General features: G+C 44.2%; 1 protein-coding gene across 1 annotated transcript; it reads left to right on the top strand.

Annotated features, from left to right (window-relative positions):
- Positions 1–6,106: 6,106 nt before the first annotated feature.
- LOC126106381 (cuticle protein 6.4-like) lies at positions 6,107–14,625 on the top strand. Its single transcript, XM_049912647.1, has 2 exons — positions 6,107–6,231; positions 14,131–14,625. The coding sequence occupies exons 1-2, from the start codon at positions 6,217–6,219 to the stop codon at positions 14,383–14,385; spliced, it is 270 nt and encodes an 89-aa protein (XP_049768604.1). The 5' UTR covers positions 6,107–6,216; the 3' UTR covers positions 14,386–14,625.
- The last annotated feature ends 239 nt before the right edge of the window (positions 14,626–14,864 follow it).

The raw sequence follows: 14,864 nt of genomic DNA, 5'->3' as shown, positions 1-14,864 counted from the left end.
ACAGCGATTATGGGTGTGGGACTACCCGGTAAACACTACCCCATTTGAAACTTCCTGGCAGATTAAAACTGTGTGCTGGACCGAGACTCGAACTCGGGACCTTTGCCTTTCGCGGGCAAGTGCTCTACCGACTGACCTACCCAACCACGACTCACGCCCCGTCCTCACAGCTTTAATTCCGCCAGTACCTCGTCTCCTACCTTCTAAACTTCATAGAAGCTCTCCTGCGAACCTTGCAGAACTAGCACTCCTGGAAGAAAGGATATTGCGGAGACATGGCTTAGCCACAGGCTGGGGGATGTTTCTAGAATGAAATTTTCACTCTATAGCGGAGTGTGCGCTGATATGAAACTTCCTGGCAGATTAAAACTGTGTGCCGGACCGAGACTCGCACTCGGGACCTTTGCCTTTCGCAGGGAAGTGGCTAAGCAATGTCTGCGCAATATCCTTTCTTCCAGGAGTGCTAGTCCTGCAAGGTTCGCAGGAGAGCTTCTGTGAAGTTTGGAAGGTAGGAGACGAGGTACTGGCGGAATTAAAGCTATGAGGACGGGGCGTGAGTCGTGCTTGGGTATCTCAGATGGTAGAGCACTTGGCCTTGAAAGGAAAAGATCCCGAGTTCGAGTTTCGGTCCGGCACACAGTTTTGATCTGCCAGGAAGTTTGATATCAGCGCACACTCCGCTGTAGAGTGAAAATTTCATTCTACTACCCCATTTGATAGGTGCCCTGACGTCATCGTTGGCGTGGCTGTCCGTTGACCAGAATGCCATCTTCCGTGCAAAACACGATCGTACGGACTCAGAACGGCGAAATAGTGGTTTGTTACTTTAATTTTAGACACTAGTGTATATAAACAGCTGAATATGAGGCAGTGCCTGGATATGTATTTATCTGGTTCTTCTACTAGTCCATCTCCTGCTTTCCCCTCTCTCTTTCCCTCATCTCTTTTTCTCCACCATCCCTCTAGTCGATTTCCTCAACCTCCCTGTCCACCTGCTCCTGCCACTCTCTCTGTCCATCTCCTTCTTCTCCTCCCACTCTCCATCTGCTTCTCCCCCCACCACCTCCCTCTGTCCATGGACTCCCTCCCACTCTCGCCATTTCCTCCTCCCTTCACTCTTTGTCAATCTCCTCTCCCCCCTCCGTCTATCCTTCCGCTCCCACCTGTCTATCCATGTCCTTCTCCTCTCACCCTCCATCTCCTCCTCCCCCTCCTGCTGTTCATCCCATCCTCCCCATTTCCTATCCTCATTCCTTTCTCTGTCCATCTTCTCCTCTGTCCCCTGTCTGTTGTTAGCGAGAAAAGCTGCGTAAAGTTTTGAAGTTATGTGTCAAGTGTGTTGCAAGGCTTTAAGACCTCTCATTCTCCAATATTGGATGAATATAGAGTGGCTATTTGCGCGTCCTAATGTACAGTACTTTTTCACCCCCAGCCCTTTGATAGGTAGGTGGTTCAACTCCACAGCGATTCCGTCCAGGTAGTAAGAGATATGTTTACCAAATCTGCTTTAATTTGGTGCGTGTTTTAGGTGATGCGTAACACACAAACAAGTACTTCCACTTTTATATTATCTATGGGATATGGATACCATCGATGGATCACATACTGTAAAAGAAGTTTTATATCCATTGTGCTCAGCTCGTAATAATAACTTTTTATGGAATGAGAACATAATTAGAAACACAGTCGAAATCGGTTGTTAAAATAGAGATTAAGTACAAATATATGGACCTAAGCTGAAGTGTCTTAAGAGCAGCGGAAAAGGGCAACTTTATTCAAATACGACCTAAGTTGAGCAGCAAAGAGGAGTGATGTCAGGACTGACCCTTCTGGGACGGCTGACATCACTTCTGCCTTCCCATAGGGCGCTCCACACCTTTGAAGCTGTGTACTCACTGCAGCTCTCTCTTAACTGTCTCAGGAACATTAAATAAATCTGTGATGCGCCTTTATTTAGACATGCCTTATACTCAGTAGCAAAGAAGAGCTGTACCAGATCTGGTGCTTGCGGAGAACCTGACGTAATTCATGCTTTCTGACGCGGAATCTTGGATATGTTTATACAAAAGAATTCCAATTGCCTGAGAATCATATCCACAAAATTTCATTTCCAAAATTCAAACCACTCCCTATATATTTGTGCTGTGTCCGTAATACGATCGAATGGATCGCGTTCCGTAAAGGAATTTTTTTACGTTTGACGATGACCTAGCACTGACTTTCTATTAAATCCGAATTTAGTCTCAGATCCGACCAAAATCAGTTGCTGAAATAGAGATTACGTGTAAGTTTGCGGCTGGTACTGAGGTTTCTTAAATTTCTTAAGAGAATTAGTCAAATACACTACTGGCCACTAAAACTGCTACACCAAGAAGAAATGCATAGATCCTGAGAAATCAGTACCCAGAACAACCACCTCTGGCCGCAATAACGGCCTTGATACGCCTGGGCAGTTAGTCAAACAGAGCTTGGATGGCGTGTGCGGGTACAGCTGCCCATGCAGCTTCAACATGATACCACAGTTAATCAAGAGTAGTGACTGGCGTATTGTGGCGAGCCAGTTACTCGGCCACCACTGACCAGACGTTTTCAATTGGTGAGAGATCTGGAGAAGGTGCTGGCCAGGGCAGAAAGGACCGTACAGGACCTGCAACATGCGGTCGTGCATTATCCTGCTGAAATGTAGGGTTTCGCAGGGATCGAATGAAGGGTAGAGCCACGGGTCGTAACACATCTGAAATGTAACGTCCACTGTTCAAAGTGCCGTCAGTGCGAACAAGAGGTGACCGAGACGTGTAACCAATGCCAACCCATACCATCACGCCGGGTGATACGCAAGTACTGCGATGACGAATACACGCTTCCAATGTGCGTTCACCGCGATGTCGCCAAACACGGATGCGACCATCATGATGCTCTAAACACAGCCTGTATTCATCCGAAAAAATGACGTTTTGCTATTCGTGGACCCAGGTTCGTCGTTGAGTACACCGTCGCAGGCGCTCCTGTCTGTGATGCAGCGTGAATGGAAACCGCAGCCATGGTCTCCAAGCTGATAGTCCATTCTGCTGCAAACGTCGTCGAACTGTTCGTGCAGATGGTTGTTGTCTTGCAAACGTCCCCATCTGTTGCCTCAGGGATCGAGACGTTACTGTACGATCCGTTACAGCCATGCGGATAAGATGCCTCTCATCTCGACTGCTAGTGATACGAGGTCGTTGGAATCCAGCACGGCGTTCCGTATTACCCTCCTGAACCCACCGATTCAATATTCTGCTAACAATCATTGGATCTCGACCAAAGCGAGCAGCAATGTCGCGATACGGTAAACCACAATCGCGATAGGCTACAATCCGACCTTTATCAAAGTGGGAAACGTGATGGTACGCATTTTTCCTCCTTACACGAGGCATGACAACTACGCTTCGCCAGGCAACGCCGGTCAACTGCTGTTTTTGTATAAGAAATCGATCTTCATCCTGTCGGTTAAATTTCGCGTCTGTAGCACGTCATCTTCGTGGTGTAGCAATTTTAATGGCCAGTAGTGTAATTCAGAGATGCGCCGTTATTCAGCTACGACCTGTATTCTATATCATCTACAACTGCATTGCTACTCTGCAAATCACATTTAAGTGCCTGACAGAGGGTTCATCGAACCTTCACAATAATTCTCTATTATTTAATTCTCGTACAGCACACGGAAAAACGAACACTTACATCTTTCCGTGTGAGCTCCGATTTCCCTCATTTTATCATTATGATTGTTTCTCCGTATGTAGGTCGCCGCCAACAAAATATTTTCGCATTCGGTGGAGAAAATTGGTGATTGAAATATCGTAAGAAGATTCTGCCGCAGCGAAAAACGCCTTTGTTTTCATGATGTCCACCCCAAAACTTGTATCATTTCAGTGATTCTCTCTCCCCTATATCGCGATAATTCAAAACGTGCTGTCTTTCTTTGAGCTTTATCGATGTAGTGCGTCCGTCCTATCTGGTAAGGATCCCACACCGCACAGCAGTATTCTGAAAGAGGACGGACATTAGTAGTGTAGGCAGTCTCTTTAGAAGATCTTTTACATTTTCTAAGTGTCCTTCCAATAAAACGCAGTCTTTGGTTAGCCTTCCCCACAACATTTTCTGTGTGTTCCTTCCAATTTAAGTTTTACGTAATTGTAATTCCTAGGTATTTTGTTGAATTTACGGCCTCTAGATTTGACTGATTTATTGTGTAGTGGAAGTTTGACAGACTCCTTTTGGCACTCATGCGGATGACCTCACATTTTTCGTTGCTTAAGGTCAATTGGCAATTTTTGCACCATGCAGATTTCTTTTCTAAGTCGTTTTGCAGTATGTTTTGATCTTCTGATCACTCTACTAGTCGACAAACGGCAGCATGGTCTGCAAACAACCTAAGACGGCTGTTCAATATATCTCCTAAATCGTTTATATAGATGGGGAACAGCAAAGGACCTATAACACTACCTTGGCGAATGACAGAAATCACATCTGTTTTATTCGATGACTTTCCGTCAAATATACAGCTGCAAAGAGCAGTAGTAGCATAAGTAATCCTTGTGGAACGCCTCTTGTGACTAACACTTTTTGGTGGAAAGTCTCGTGGCTTTGAAGCGAGAGCAGCCAGTTCCGCTAGTAAGTTAGTGCATCTGTGTACACGTTCAGTTAATTTTCTTGAATGTTAAATAGAGGTGCCCTTTTATTCAGGTACGACCTATATTCTGTAGCAAAGAAGAGCAACGCCACCGCGCGACTGCTACGGTCGCAGGTTCGAATCCTGCCTCGGGCATGGATGTGTGTGATGTCCTTAGGTTAGTTAGGTTTAAGTAGTTCTAAGTTGTAGGGGACTGATGACCAAAGCTGTTAAGTCCCATAGTGCTCAGAGCCAAGAACAACGCCAGACCTTAAACTTGCGGTTTCCCAATCTGATTTTAGCTTTCAAGAGAAGAAATCGATATCTATTTTAGCATACGAATTCGGTCACTTTTTAAAACATCTTTAGGTTTTATAAGAAATAATTCACTGAGAATCACACATAAAAATTTTTCTACGTTATGTGAAGTTGTTCATCATATTTCAACTGTATAAATAACACGATGTAGCGGTTCACTTTCTGTAAGAAAATAGTTTATTGCGCTCAGTTAATAGTTGTTTCGTACGTGACCTGAAGATCATGTGTGAACTGAACAAAGTCAGTCGTTACAATAGAGACTAAGTCCTGTTCCGTGGAAATTTTAAGTTTCTTCCACTTAAATACATTAAACAGATAATACAGAGGTGCGTCCATTTTCAACTATCACCAAAATTCAGCAACAAAGAACATTAGCACCAACGATTTTGCCCATAATGGAGATGAGTTCATGGTTGTTAAAGTCAGTTTTAAAATGTCGGCGCAGTCGTCTGTAGGTGGCTGAGCCGACAATTTAACGTTGATAGTTGTATCAGAACTGATCTTTGTGGCACACAAGCGCATTTTACGGAGAATTTCATGTGTACTTTAATAACTGAAGTTGGTCAGTTTTAAGATCTTTCTTCAGGTTATATAAGTATCAGATTCATAATTGCACACTACTTTATCGTTTTTTTATTTTTTATTTTTTTTTGCTCAGAATGTTTCACATTCCGTAAAATAAATATTGTATGTTTACCAAAATCGGATGTTAAAAAAGAGACGTACAGTGGTGTGATCATACGATGAAGAGTATTAAATAAATAGTCCTTTGTTCATGTATCAGTTACATTAGGAAAGAAATGAAGGCTGGTACCAGAACTGATCCTTGTGGAACACCTGACATGACTTGCGCTTTCTGTGCGAAGAGTCCCGCGCCTTTGCAGTGACGGCAGCCAGGTCCATTAGTAGTATGGAGTGTCAAACACAAAAAACAGAAGAGTGCTGGGGAGGGTTAGTGCGTGAGGAGTGTCTTAGAAGAGTCGGACCACGCCCGGCACTGGGGCGTTTCCTCGGCGCTCCAGTTCAAGGTCTCCGCCGCGACAGATGGTCAGCGTCTTGTCTGGCCCACTCCCCCCCCCCCTCTTTCCGCCCCTCCGCACGCCGCCCCCGCCTCACCTGTTGCAGAGCCGAAGGCCCGTTCTGCCCCACAGTATATAAGCTGGGCCGGCACATCCCAGGGGCATCCACAGACCACAGCACGGTCAGCTATCTCCAGTCGCTACACAGACGCCACTCCACCTACCGCCACCATGATGAAGTTCCTGGTAAGTCGTACTTCACGTCTTCAACTGCAAAACACTGTGCTGCGCATCTACAATATTAGTCCATTTCGCTCGTTCGCAGGTTTGTTATCATTGTTCTGACTGGTTATATACAACTAGCCACGACCTCCTCTTCTAAGCCAAACTTTTTCTTCTCAGAGTAGCACTTCTCAGTTACCTATTTTCCAAATAATTTTGGAAAACAGCGCTCAGTTTCAGAACTCAATATCCCACAAGTCATATTTTATGCTGACCGATTTCAGTCCAAAAGCGGACCATTGCAGACCATATTGCACAGCTGACATGTGGAGATGAATCCACAGAGCAGGAACTGCAGAAGTCCCCAGATGCTTTCAACTGCTTTTAGGAGCAGTTGACAGAATCTGGAGACTTCTGCAATTCCTACTCCGTGGATCAGTCTCCACACATCAACTTTTGAGTACAGTCTGAAAATGGTCCGCATTTGGACAGAAAATATGATTTCCTCTATGTTGACCTTTTTTTTTTAAATACTCTTCTCAATTACTTTTCTCCCCTATAACTGGTGCTAGTCGCTTCAAAGGAGCAGGACTCTTTGCACAGAAAACGCAAGTGATCCCAGAAGTTCACAAGGATCAGTTCTGGTGCCACTCTTTTTGGTTCCGAATAGAGTTCATACCTGAAAAATTATCATTACAGTTACCATGACGTTATGTGTCTTAAACATTTCCTATCAGCCTATTTCTGCTTGTAGTCAATGACACTGACTTTCTTGCCGCTTCTCCAGAGAACATTATCAATTAACAACATTTTCTAAGAAATTTATTTGTCCAAATAAGGCCTACGTTTCACACCATCAGATTACCCTTTGCGAAAATGGCATTATAGCCTACGCTATTCTGTTTCTTATATCCTCCTTGCTTCATATTTCATGCGTTTTTTTTAGCTTCCTGGGTAGCAGAATTCCTTCACTCCGCCTACTATGTGGTCCACAATTTTAACGTTAGGTTCGTCACTAATTTCACTTCTGTTGCTCCTCAGTAGTTCAATCTTTATTTGTTTAATCCTCAGTCAGAATTACGTGGTCTCTATGCTATTAATTCCATTCAACAGGAGTTGTAATTCCTCCTCACTTGCAATGAGGATAACGATGGTGATAGCATTCGCAACAGTATCCCATAATGCTACAGTGGTGAGGAACGAGTCAACTTATTCATTGAGAAGAGGGCTGGGGAGGGGGAGGAATTGGTCTGAGTTAGCGTTTAATGTGACAGCTACTGAGCTGGGCATATTGAAGACCTATGAAAAAGTATGGAGAAAAAAATTTTTATGAGTTTCTCGTTCATCAGAAAACAAAACTCATTGTATATGTTAATTAGTTTCAGAAATATAGACGTACCAAATAGTATGATTCTTTTTTATGCATCCCGTATAACTCCACTGGGAAGGACTGAAATGCGCTCTGTCCTGTCACAGTAGCTTGGGACTTGTCTGATACATGCAGTACCCACTTGTATCAGACTGCAAGTGCTACACAGGGTTGTCAGCCACTCAAAACTAGTTCTACCCATTTCAAATCGGTATGATTTACGTGGTGAAGCATCAATATTCCAAGTGAACCACCTTCCCCCTAGGAGGGCAATACATACTGGGTTTCTTGCCATCGAAACGTGTTAACATATTTGGCCTTCTCCTCACAACATTTTCATTGCTTAGTCTGCTTGCGCTACAATGATCATCCTTATATATCTTACTAGTGTGGCTGTGTCTGTACTTCCTTTGAGGTCTTGGGCGACAGAAGTTTGCGTTTGGTCTCAAAGAGAGCATAAATCACTCATGTGACGAAAATTGCTGCACCTATATTTTCAGAGTGACATCGCCATTGATCAGACTTCACAGTTAAAATTTTCTTTTTCACTGAATGTTTAATCAACAGTAACCTCACCCCAAATTCTTTGAAGTAGCTAACTCCCATGCACCCGTATAAAACAGCTTCACGCGTCTGAGCACATTACACAGGAGTTACTGTGTTAAGCATCAAAGCTGTCTTATCCAGCCACGTGTATGGGGACCACAGTGAAACATGAGAGTTGCCACTTACACAGAGTATTTCCTGAGATCAAAAAAGCTATGAGAGGGGCATGATCGGCACAGAAGCGCAATTTCCGTGTGTAATCCGGTATCTACACACTCATTTGGTGAATATCTTAACTGTGATGTAAATGTAATAATTTCGCATGCTCAGCTGCTAAATGAGTTACCTTGGATGTTAAAAGGAAAATTTTTGAACGTGAGATGAGATACAAAAAGGGATTCTAACTTGAGATGTTACGGAAAACTGGGATTATTTTCCTGTACCGTACGTACGTGCTAGCTAAGGCTCTAGCCTTTTCTCGGACGTTTTGAAATAGGTCGTCAGAGTTTTCCTTACATTTTTTAGCGGAAATGCTGGAACGGTTGCTATTACAAGATCATGGTCAACGGACGATCCCCTCCTTGCCAAACTGTCATAATGAAAATGCCCGGATATATGAGTAATGTTTTGTGTTCTTAATTCGTAGAAGTGTTGTGTGTGATATCCTTGTAAAAGGGATTCATCGCTCAGTAAATTTACACTACCGGTAACTGTACCTATTGTGGAGAATACACTTTCCTGCTGAGCTATCCTCACGTGACTCATGACCTGGGCCTGTCTGTCTCTCCTATTTTCCAAACTTCACAGGAAAAACTTGAAACTACGGCGTCTATCCATAAAGTCACTTCCGTTTATATATAGTTACCAGCTACTTTATGGAGAGCAGTCGCAGTTTCAAGTTTTTTCTGTGAATTTTGTAAAGCATATATATATATATATATATATATATATATATATATATATATATATATATATATATGAAAGAATTTGTTGTACGGTACAGTCAAAGCACGTACTCCATTTTTCCGCACAGCATCCAGTCACATTAAGATATTTGTCGTATCGCGTAGCGTTTGACGAGCTTTGAAATTCTGTAACCGTACATTCATTTCGCCTGCAAATCTGGTTTTCAGCTCTTCGTCATTGCCAAAGCACTTCAAGCCAAGCCACTTCATGTGAGTGAGACAGACGATAATCGCTAGGCGCCAAATAACAGCTGTGGGGAGAGTGACACAATACTCCCCATTAGAACTCTCCCGGTCTGGTTGGAGTACGCCGCATTGTCAAGCTAAAAAATCACGCCATAGTTCAATATGCCAAGACGTTTGTTTCGAATGGCCCTTCTCAAAAGTGATTAGTATGTAACATTAACTTTTAGAGTTAATTATGGCAGTCCTATCCAAAAACTCCATTAGCAAAATTCCTTTTCTGTCCCAGAAGACGCATGCCATGAATTCCCTGCTATGAAGTGATTGACGACACAGCGTGCGTTTTTCCGATAACTCAGCACCGACTGAAGTCTATATTCTGCGCCCACCTCTGATCTTCTGTCACCATCTGATTGAGAAAAGCATCGCCTTCTGTTTCGTAACGCACGAGGAAAGGACAGCGCTGCTGCATAAGCTGAGCCTTCTGTTCTTCAGAAAGCCGTTCACGCACCGATCTCGCATTAAATTTCTTGAAACTCTATTCTTCGATGGTAATTTTGTGCGGTAAAGTAAGACCAATACGTGGAAAATGAACACAAAGCTCCGAGATGGTGGGTCTGTGGTTTTCCCTAAGGCTACTATCAACCAAACGAATCAGATCTGCATTCACGATACTCGCTCGGCCAGTTTTCCAATCATCATGGACATTGGTTCACCCATTTTGAACGTACGGCATCATTGTTTTTCACCGTCTTCGCTCCTTACGTTATCCTAATAAACTACACAAAGTTCGAGACGGATTTCAGTAGCTTCGTACTTTGTTGCTCCACGATTACAGAATGTATAACGGGCGATCAAAACGTTCCCGTTTAGGGGCGTTGCTGCTGCATTTAGGCACATAGCGCGACTCCAGTGCGGGTTTGTAAGAATCGACATATACATCTACATCCATACTCGGCAAGCCACCTGACGGTGTGTGACGGAGGGTTCCCTGAGTACCTCTATCGGTTCTCCCTTCTATTCCAGTCTCGTATTGTTCGTGGAAAGAAAGATTGTCGGTATGCCTCTGTGTGGGCTCTAATCTCTCTGATTTTATCCTCATGGTCTCTTCGCGAGATATACGTAGGACGGAGCAATATACTGCTTGACTCTTCGCAGAAGGTATGTTCTCGAAACTTCAACGAAAGCCCGTACCGAGCTACTGAGCGTCTCTCTTGCAGAGTCATCCACTGGAGTTTATCTATCATCTCCGCAACGCTTTCGCGATTACTAAACGATCCTGTAACAAAGCGCGCTGCTCTCCGTTGGAACTTCTCTTTCCATCAACCTTATCTGGTATGGATCCCACACCGGTGAACACTACTCAAGCAGTGGGCGAACAAGTGTACTGTAATCTACTTTCTTTGTTTTCGAACTGCATGTCCTTAGGAGTCTTCCAATGAATCTCATCTGCTTTTCCGACGATTAATTTTATACGGTCATTCAATTTTAAATCACTCCTAATGACTACTTCCAGATAATTTATGGAATTAACTGCTTCCAGTTGCTGACCTGCTACGTTGTAGCTAAATGATAAAGGATGTTTCTTTCTATGTATTCGCAGCACATTACACTTGTCTACATTTGAGATTCAATTGCCATTCCCTGCACCATGCGTCAATTCGTTGCAGATCCTCCTGCATTTCAGTACAATCTTCCACTTTACAACCTCTCGATATACTACAGCATCATCCGCAAAAAGCCTCAGTGAACTTCCGATGTTATTCACAAGGTCATTTATATAGTGAATAGCAACGGTCCTACGACACTCCCCTGCGGCACACCTGAAATCACTCTTACTTCCGAAGACTTCTCTTCATTGAGAATGACATTCTGCGTTCTGTTATCTAGGAACTCTTCAATCCAATCACACAATTGGTCTGATAGTCCATATGCTGCTACTTTGTTTATTAAACGACTGTGGGGAACTGTATCAAACGCCTTGATAAAGTCAAGAAACGCGGCATCTATCTGGGAACCCGTGTCTACGACCCTCTAAGTCTCGTGGGCGATTAGCGCGACATGCAGACAAGGGATTAGTGCGGCATTTGCTTGTTTCCGATGTGCGTGCGGCAAATGCGGGAACGTGAACTATGGCGAAATTATTACCAAATGCTTGCAGACACGACCAACGTGCTGTTATTCTTTTCTTGGCTGCTGTAGGACCAACATCGGGGTAGAGATCCAGCGGAAAATGAAGAATGTGTATCGGGTGAAAAACGTTTTGGAATGGTTGCTGCTGCTACATGATAACACACGCCCTCATATCGCAAATGACGTAATGCAGAAGGTACGTCAACGATAGTGGGAGACACGTAAGCAGCCGACCTACAGTCCTGATGTGGTTATCACATTTTCGGTCACTTAAAAAATGCCTTGAAGGGTCCACGATTCCTGTCGATCGAGAATGTGCAATATACAGATACGGACTTCTTCACTCAGCAGAACACGGTGTTTTACCAAACCTCGTGCGTCGATGGTGTGATTGCAAAGCTTACGGTGCTTTTAACTCATTGGCGTACCGAGTCTGAAATGTAAGGCATTGCAACGAAACTTTCGGATCGCCCTTATACGTCACAATTGGCGGGACTTGTGAATGCAGCACACGTTTTGAAATCACGTGGCTAGGACAGGAACCAAGACACCACCTCAATCCCCCGCAGCTCACAGCGCAAGAGCCCCGCCACTATCTCTGTTGCTATGCATGTTAGATGAAGACGTAAGTTACTTTCCGACTAGACCTCGTATAATTACTTCATTGTATTTGTACTCGTTGCATGTCATCAGTGCGAGTGCAATACATTACCTGCCTTGGATCACTTAATAAAAGCAAGTCTTCCGGTCCAAACTGTATATAACTTAGGTTCATTTGGGAGTATGCTGATCGAATAGTTCCATACTTAACTATCATATACAACGGCTCGCTCGACGAAAGATCCGTACCCAAAGACTGGAATGTTGCACAGGTCACACCAATGTCCAAGAAAGGCAATTGGAGTAATCCACTACATTACAGGCCTGTATCATTAACGTCGATATGCAGCAGCGTTTTGGAACATGAATCGTGTTCGAACACGATGAATTACCTCCAAGAGAACAGTCTATTGACACACAGTCAATACGGATTTATGTTGTGAAACACAACTAGCTCTTTATTCGCACGAAGTGTTGAGTGCTATTGACAAGGGATTTCAAATTGATTCCGTATTTCTAGATTTCCAGAAGGCTTTCGACACTGTACCTCACAAGCGGCTTGTAATCAAATTGCGTGCTTACAGGATGTCGTCTCAACTGTGATACTCTTGTTCATGATTTCCTGTTAGAGACGTCACAATTGATGGAAAGTAGTCGAATAAATTAGAACTGATTTCTGGCTTCCACCAATATGCCCTATGCTGTTCCTTATCTATGTAACCGATTTAGAAGAAAATCTGAACACTTGTCTTAAGTTGCTTGCAGATGATGCTGTCGTTTATCACCTAGTAAAGTCATCAGAAGATCAAAACAAACTGCAAAACGACTTCGAAAATATATCTGTATGTTGCGATAAATTGTAATTGACCGTAAATAATAAAAAGTATGAGGTCATCCACATGACAGCTGAGAGGAATACGTTAAACTTACGTTCAAATGGTTCAAATGGCTCTGAGCACTATGGGACTTAATAGCTGAGGTCATCAGTCCCCTAGAACTTAGAACTACTTAAACCTAACTAACCTAAGGACATCACACACATCCATGCCCGAGGAAGGATTCGAACCAGCGACTGTAGCGGTAGACTGAAGCGCCTAGAACCGCTCGGCCACACCGGCCGGCTTAAACTTCGGTTACCCGATAAATCAATCAAACCAAAAGCCGTAAATTCAACTGAATACCTACGAATTACAATTACGAACAAATTAAATTTCAAAGCGCCCTTAGAATATGTTGTGGGGGAGGCGAATCAATGACTGCGATTTACTGGCAGAAGCTTTGAAAATGCAACAGATCTGTTAAAGAGACTGCCTACATTCGGCTTGTCGGACCTCTTTTGGAGTACTGCTGCGCGCACTGGGATCCTTACCAGGTAGGATTGACGGAGTATATCATTGAAGTTCAAAGAACGGCAGTATGTTTTGTATTATCGCGAAATAGGGGAGAGAAAAAATGGTCCAAATGGCTCTGAGCTCTATGGGACTTAACATCTGTGGTCATCAGTCCCCTAGAACATAGAACTACTTAAACTTAACTAACCTAAGGACATCACACACATCCATGCCCGAAGTAGGATTCGAACCTGCGACCGTAGCAGTCGCGCGGTTCCAGACTGAGTAGGGGAGAGAGCGTTACTGAAATGGTACACGATTTGGCGTGGACAACATTAAAACAAAGGTGTTTCTCATTGTGGCGGGATCTTCTCAAGAAATTTAAATCGCTAGCTTTGTCCTCCGAATGAGTAAATGTTATTTTGACTCCGACCTACATGGGGAGAAACGATCATAATAAAATAAGGGAAATCAGAGCTCGCAAGGAAAGATGTAGGTTTCCGTTTTTAGCTCGCGCTTTTCGTGAGTGGAATAATATACCATTATTGTGAAGGTGATTCGATTAACCCTCATCCAGGCAGTTAAATGTGATTTGCCGAGTATCCATGTAGATGTAGGTGCCTCTCCTAACTAATAATATAGGACCCAGGACTGAACCCTGTGGAACTGGGTGCTTTTTCTGTGCAGATGTAAATCTTCAAGTACTTTCCCGTGAAGTCTAAGTTCGCTGCATCCTATGCATGCTCTAAGCAGGCACCTGCATCACCCTTTTGTGACACCGTCGTCGACTTTGCAGGTCCTCGCTCTGTGCGTGCTGGCTGTTGCCTTCGCCGCTGAGGAGTCCGCCCCCAAGGAGAAGCGCGGCCTGGCCTACGCCACCGGCCTCGGCTACTCCGCCCCCGTGGCCTACTCCGGACTGTACAACGGCTACTCCGCCTACGGCGTGCCCGCCTACGCCTCCGGCTACTACGGCTACAGCGGCCTGGGATACAACGGACTGGGATACGCCGCTGCCCCCGCCCTGGGCTACGGATACCACGGCATCTACTGAGCGGACCGGCGGTGACGTCGTGGGACGACTGCAGTGCGAGCGGGCATCGAACCGGGGTCCCCGACAACTGACTCCGAGGGATAACTGCCTGCGGCGAGGACTGCCAAACGTTCTCCTGCAACGCCTGTCATTCTAGCCCGCTGGAAACCTTTTCCTTTTCACTCACCCTCATGGCCCATCTTCCAAAATTACGTACTTTCCACAAACTGTAAATAAAGTTTGCAATTCATTTCTTCTATATATACAGTCTTTTATTTATTTTCCACCACACACCTGCTGTAGCAGTGCCAAGCAAGTATGTGTCTGGTCGATATAGCAATATTGTATCGCTTTAGTGAGAGAGAGAAAGAGGGAGTGGTCACCATTCTTTTCCAGTTCCTCACCTGAGAGCAACAGGCAGTACTGGCTAAGCAGTAATAGCTCATAAATGCGTCTTTTTCCAGTCTCGTTGATCGAGACACACGATGTATATTTTTTTA

This window comes from Schistocerca cancellata, chromosome 10 (assembly GCF_023864275.1).
Source record: "Schistocerca cancellata isolate TAMUIC-IGC-003103 chromosome 10, iqSchCanc2.1, whole genome shotgun sequence".
Classification (NCBI taxonomy): domain Eukaryota; kingdom Metazoa; phylum Arthropoda; class Insecta; order Orthoptera; family Acrididae; genus Schistocerca; species Schistocerca cancellata.
The sequence above is the reverse complement of the archived record's forward strand: the minus strand, read 5'-3'. Positions and strand labels throughout refer to the sequence as shown.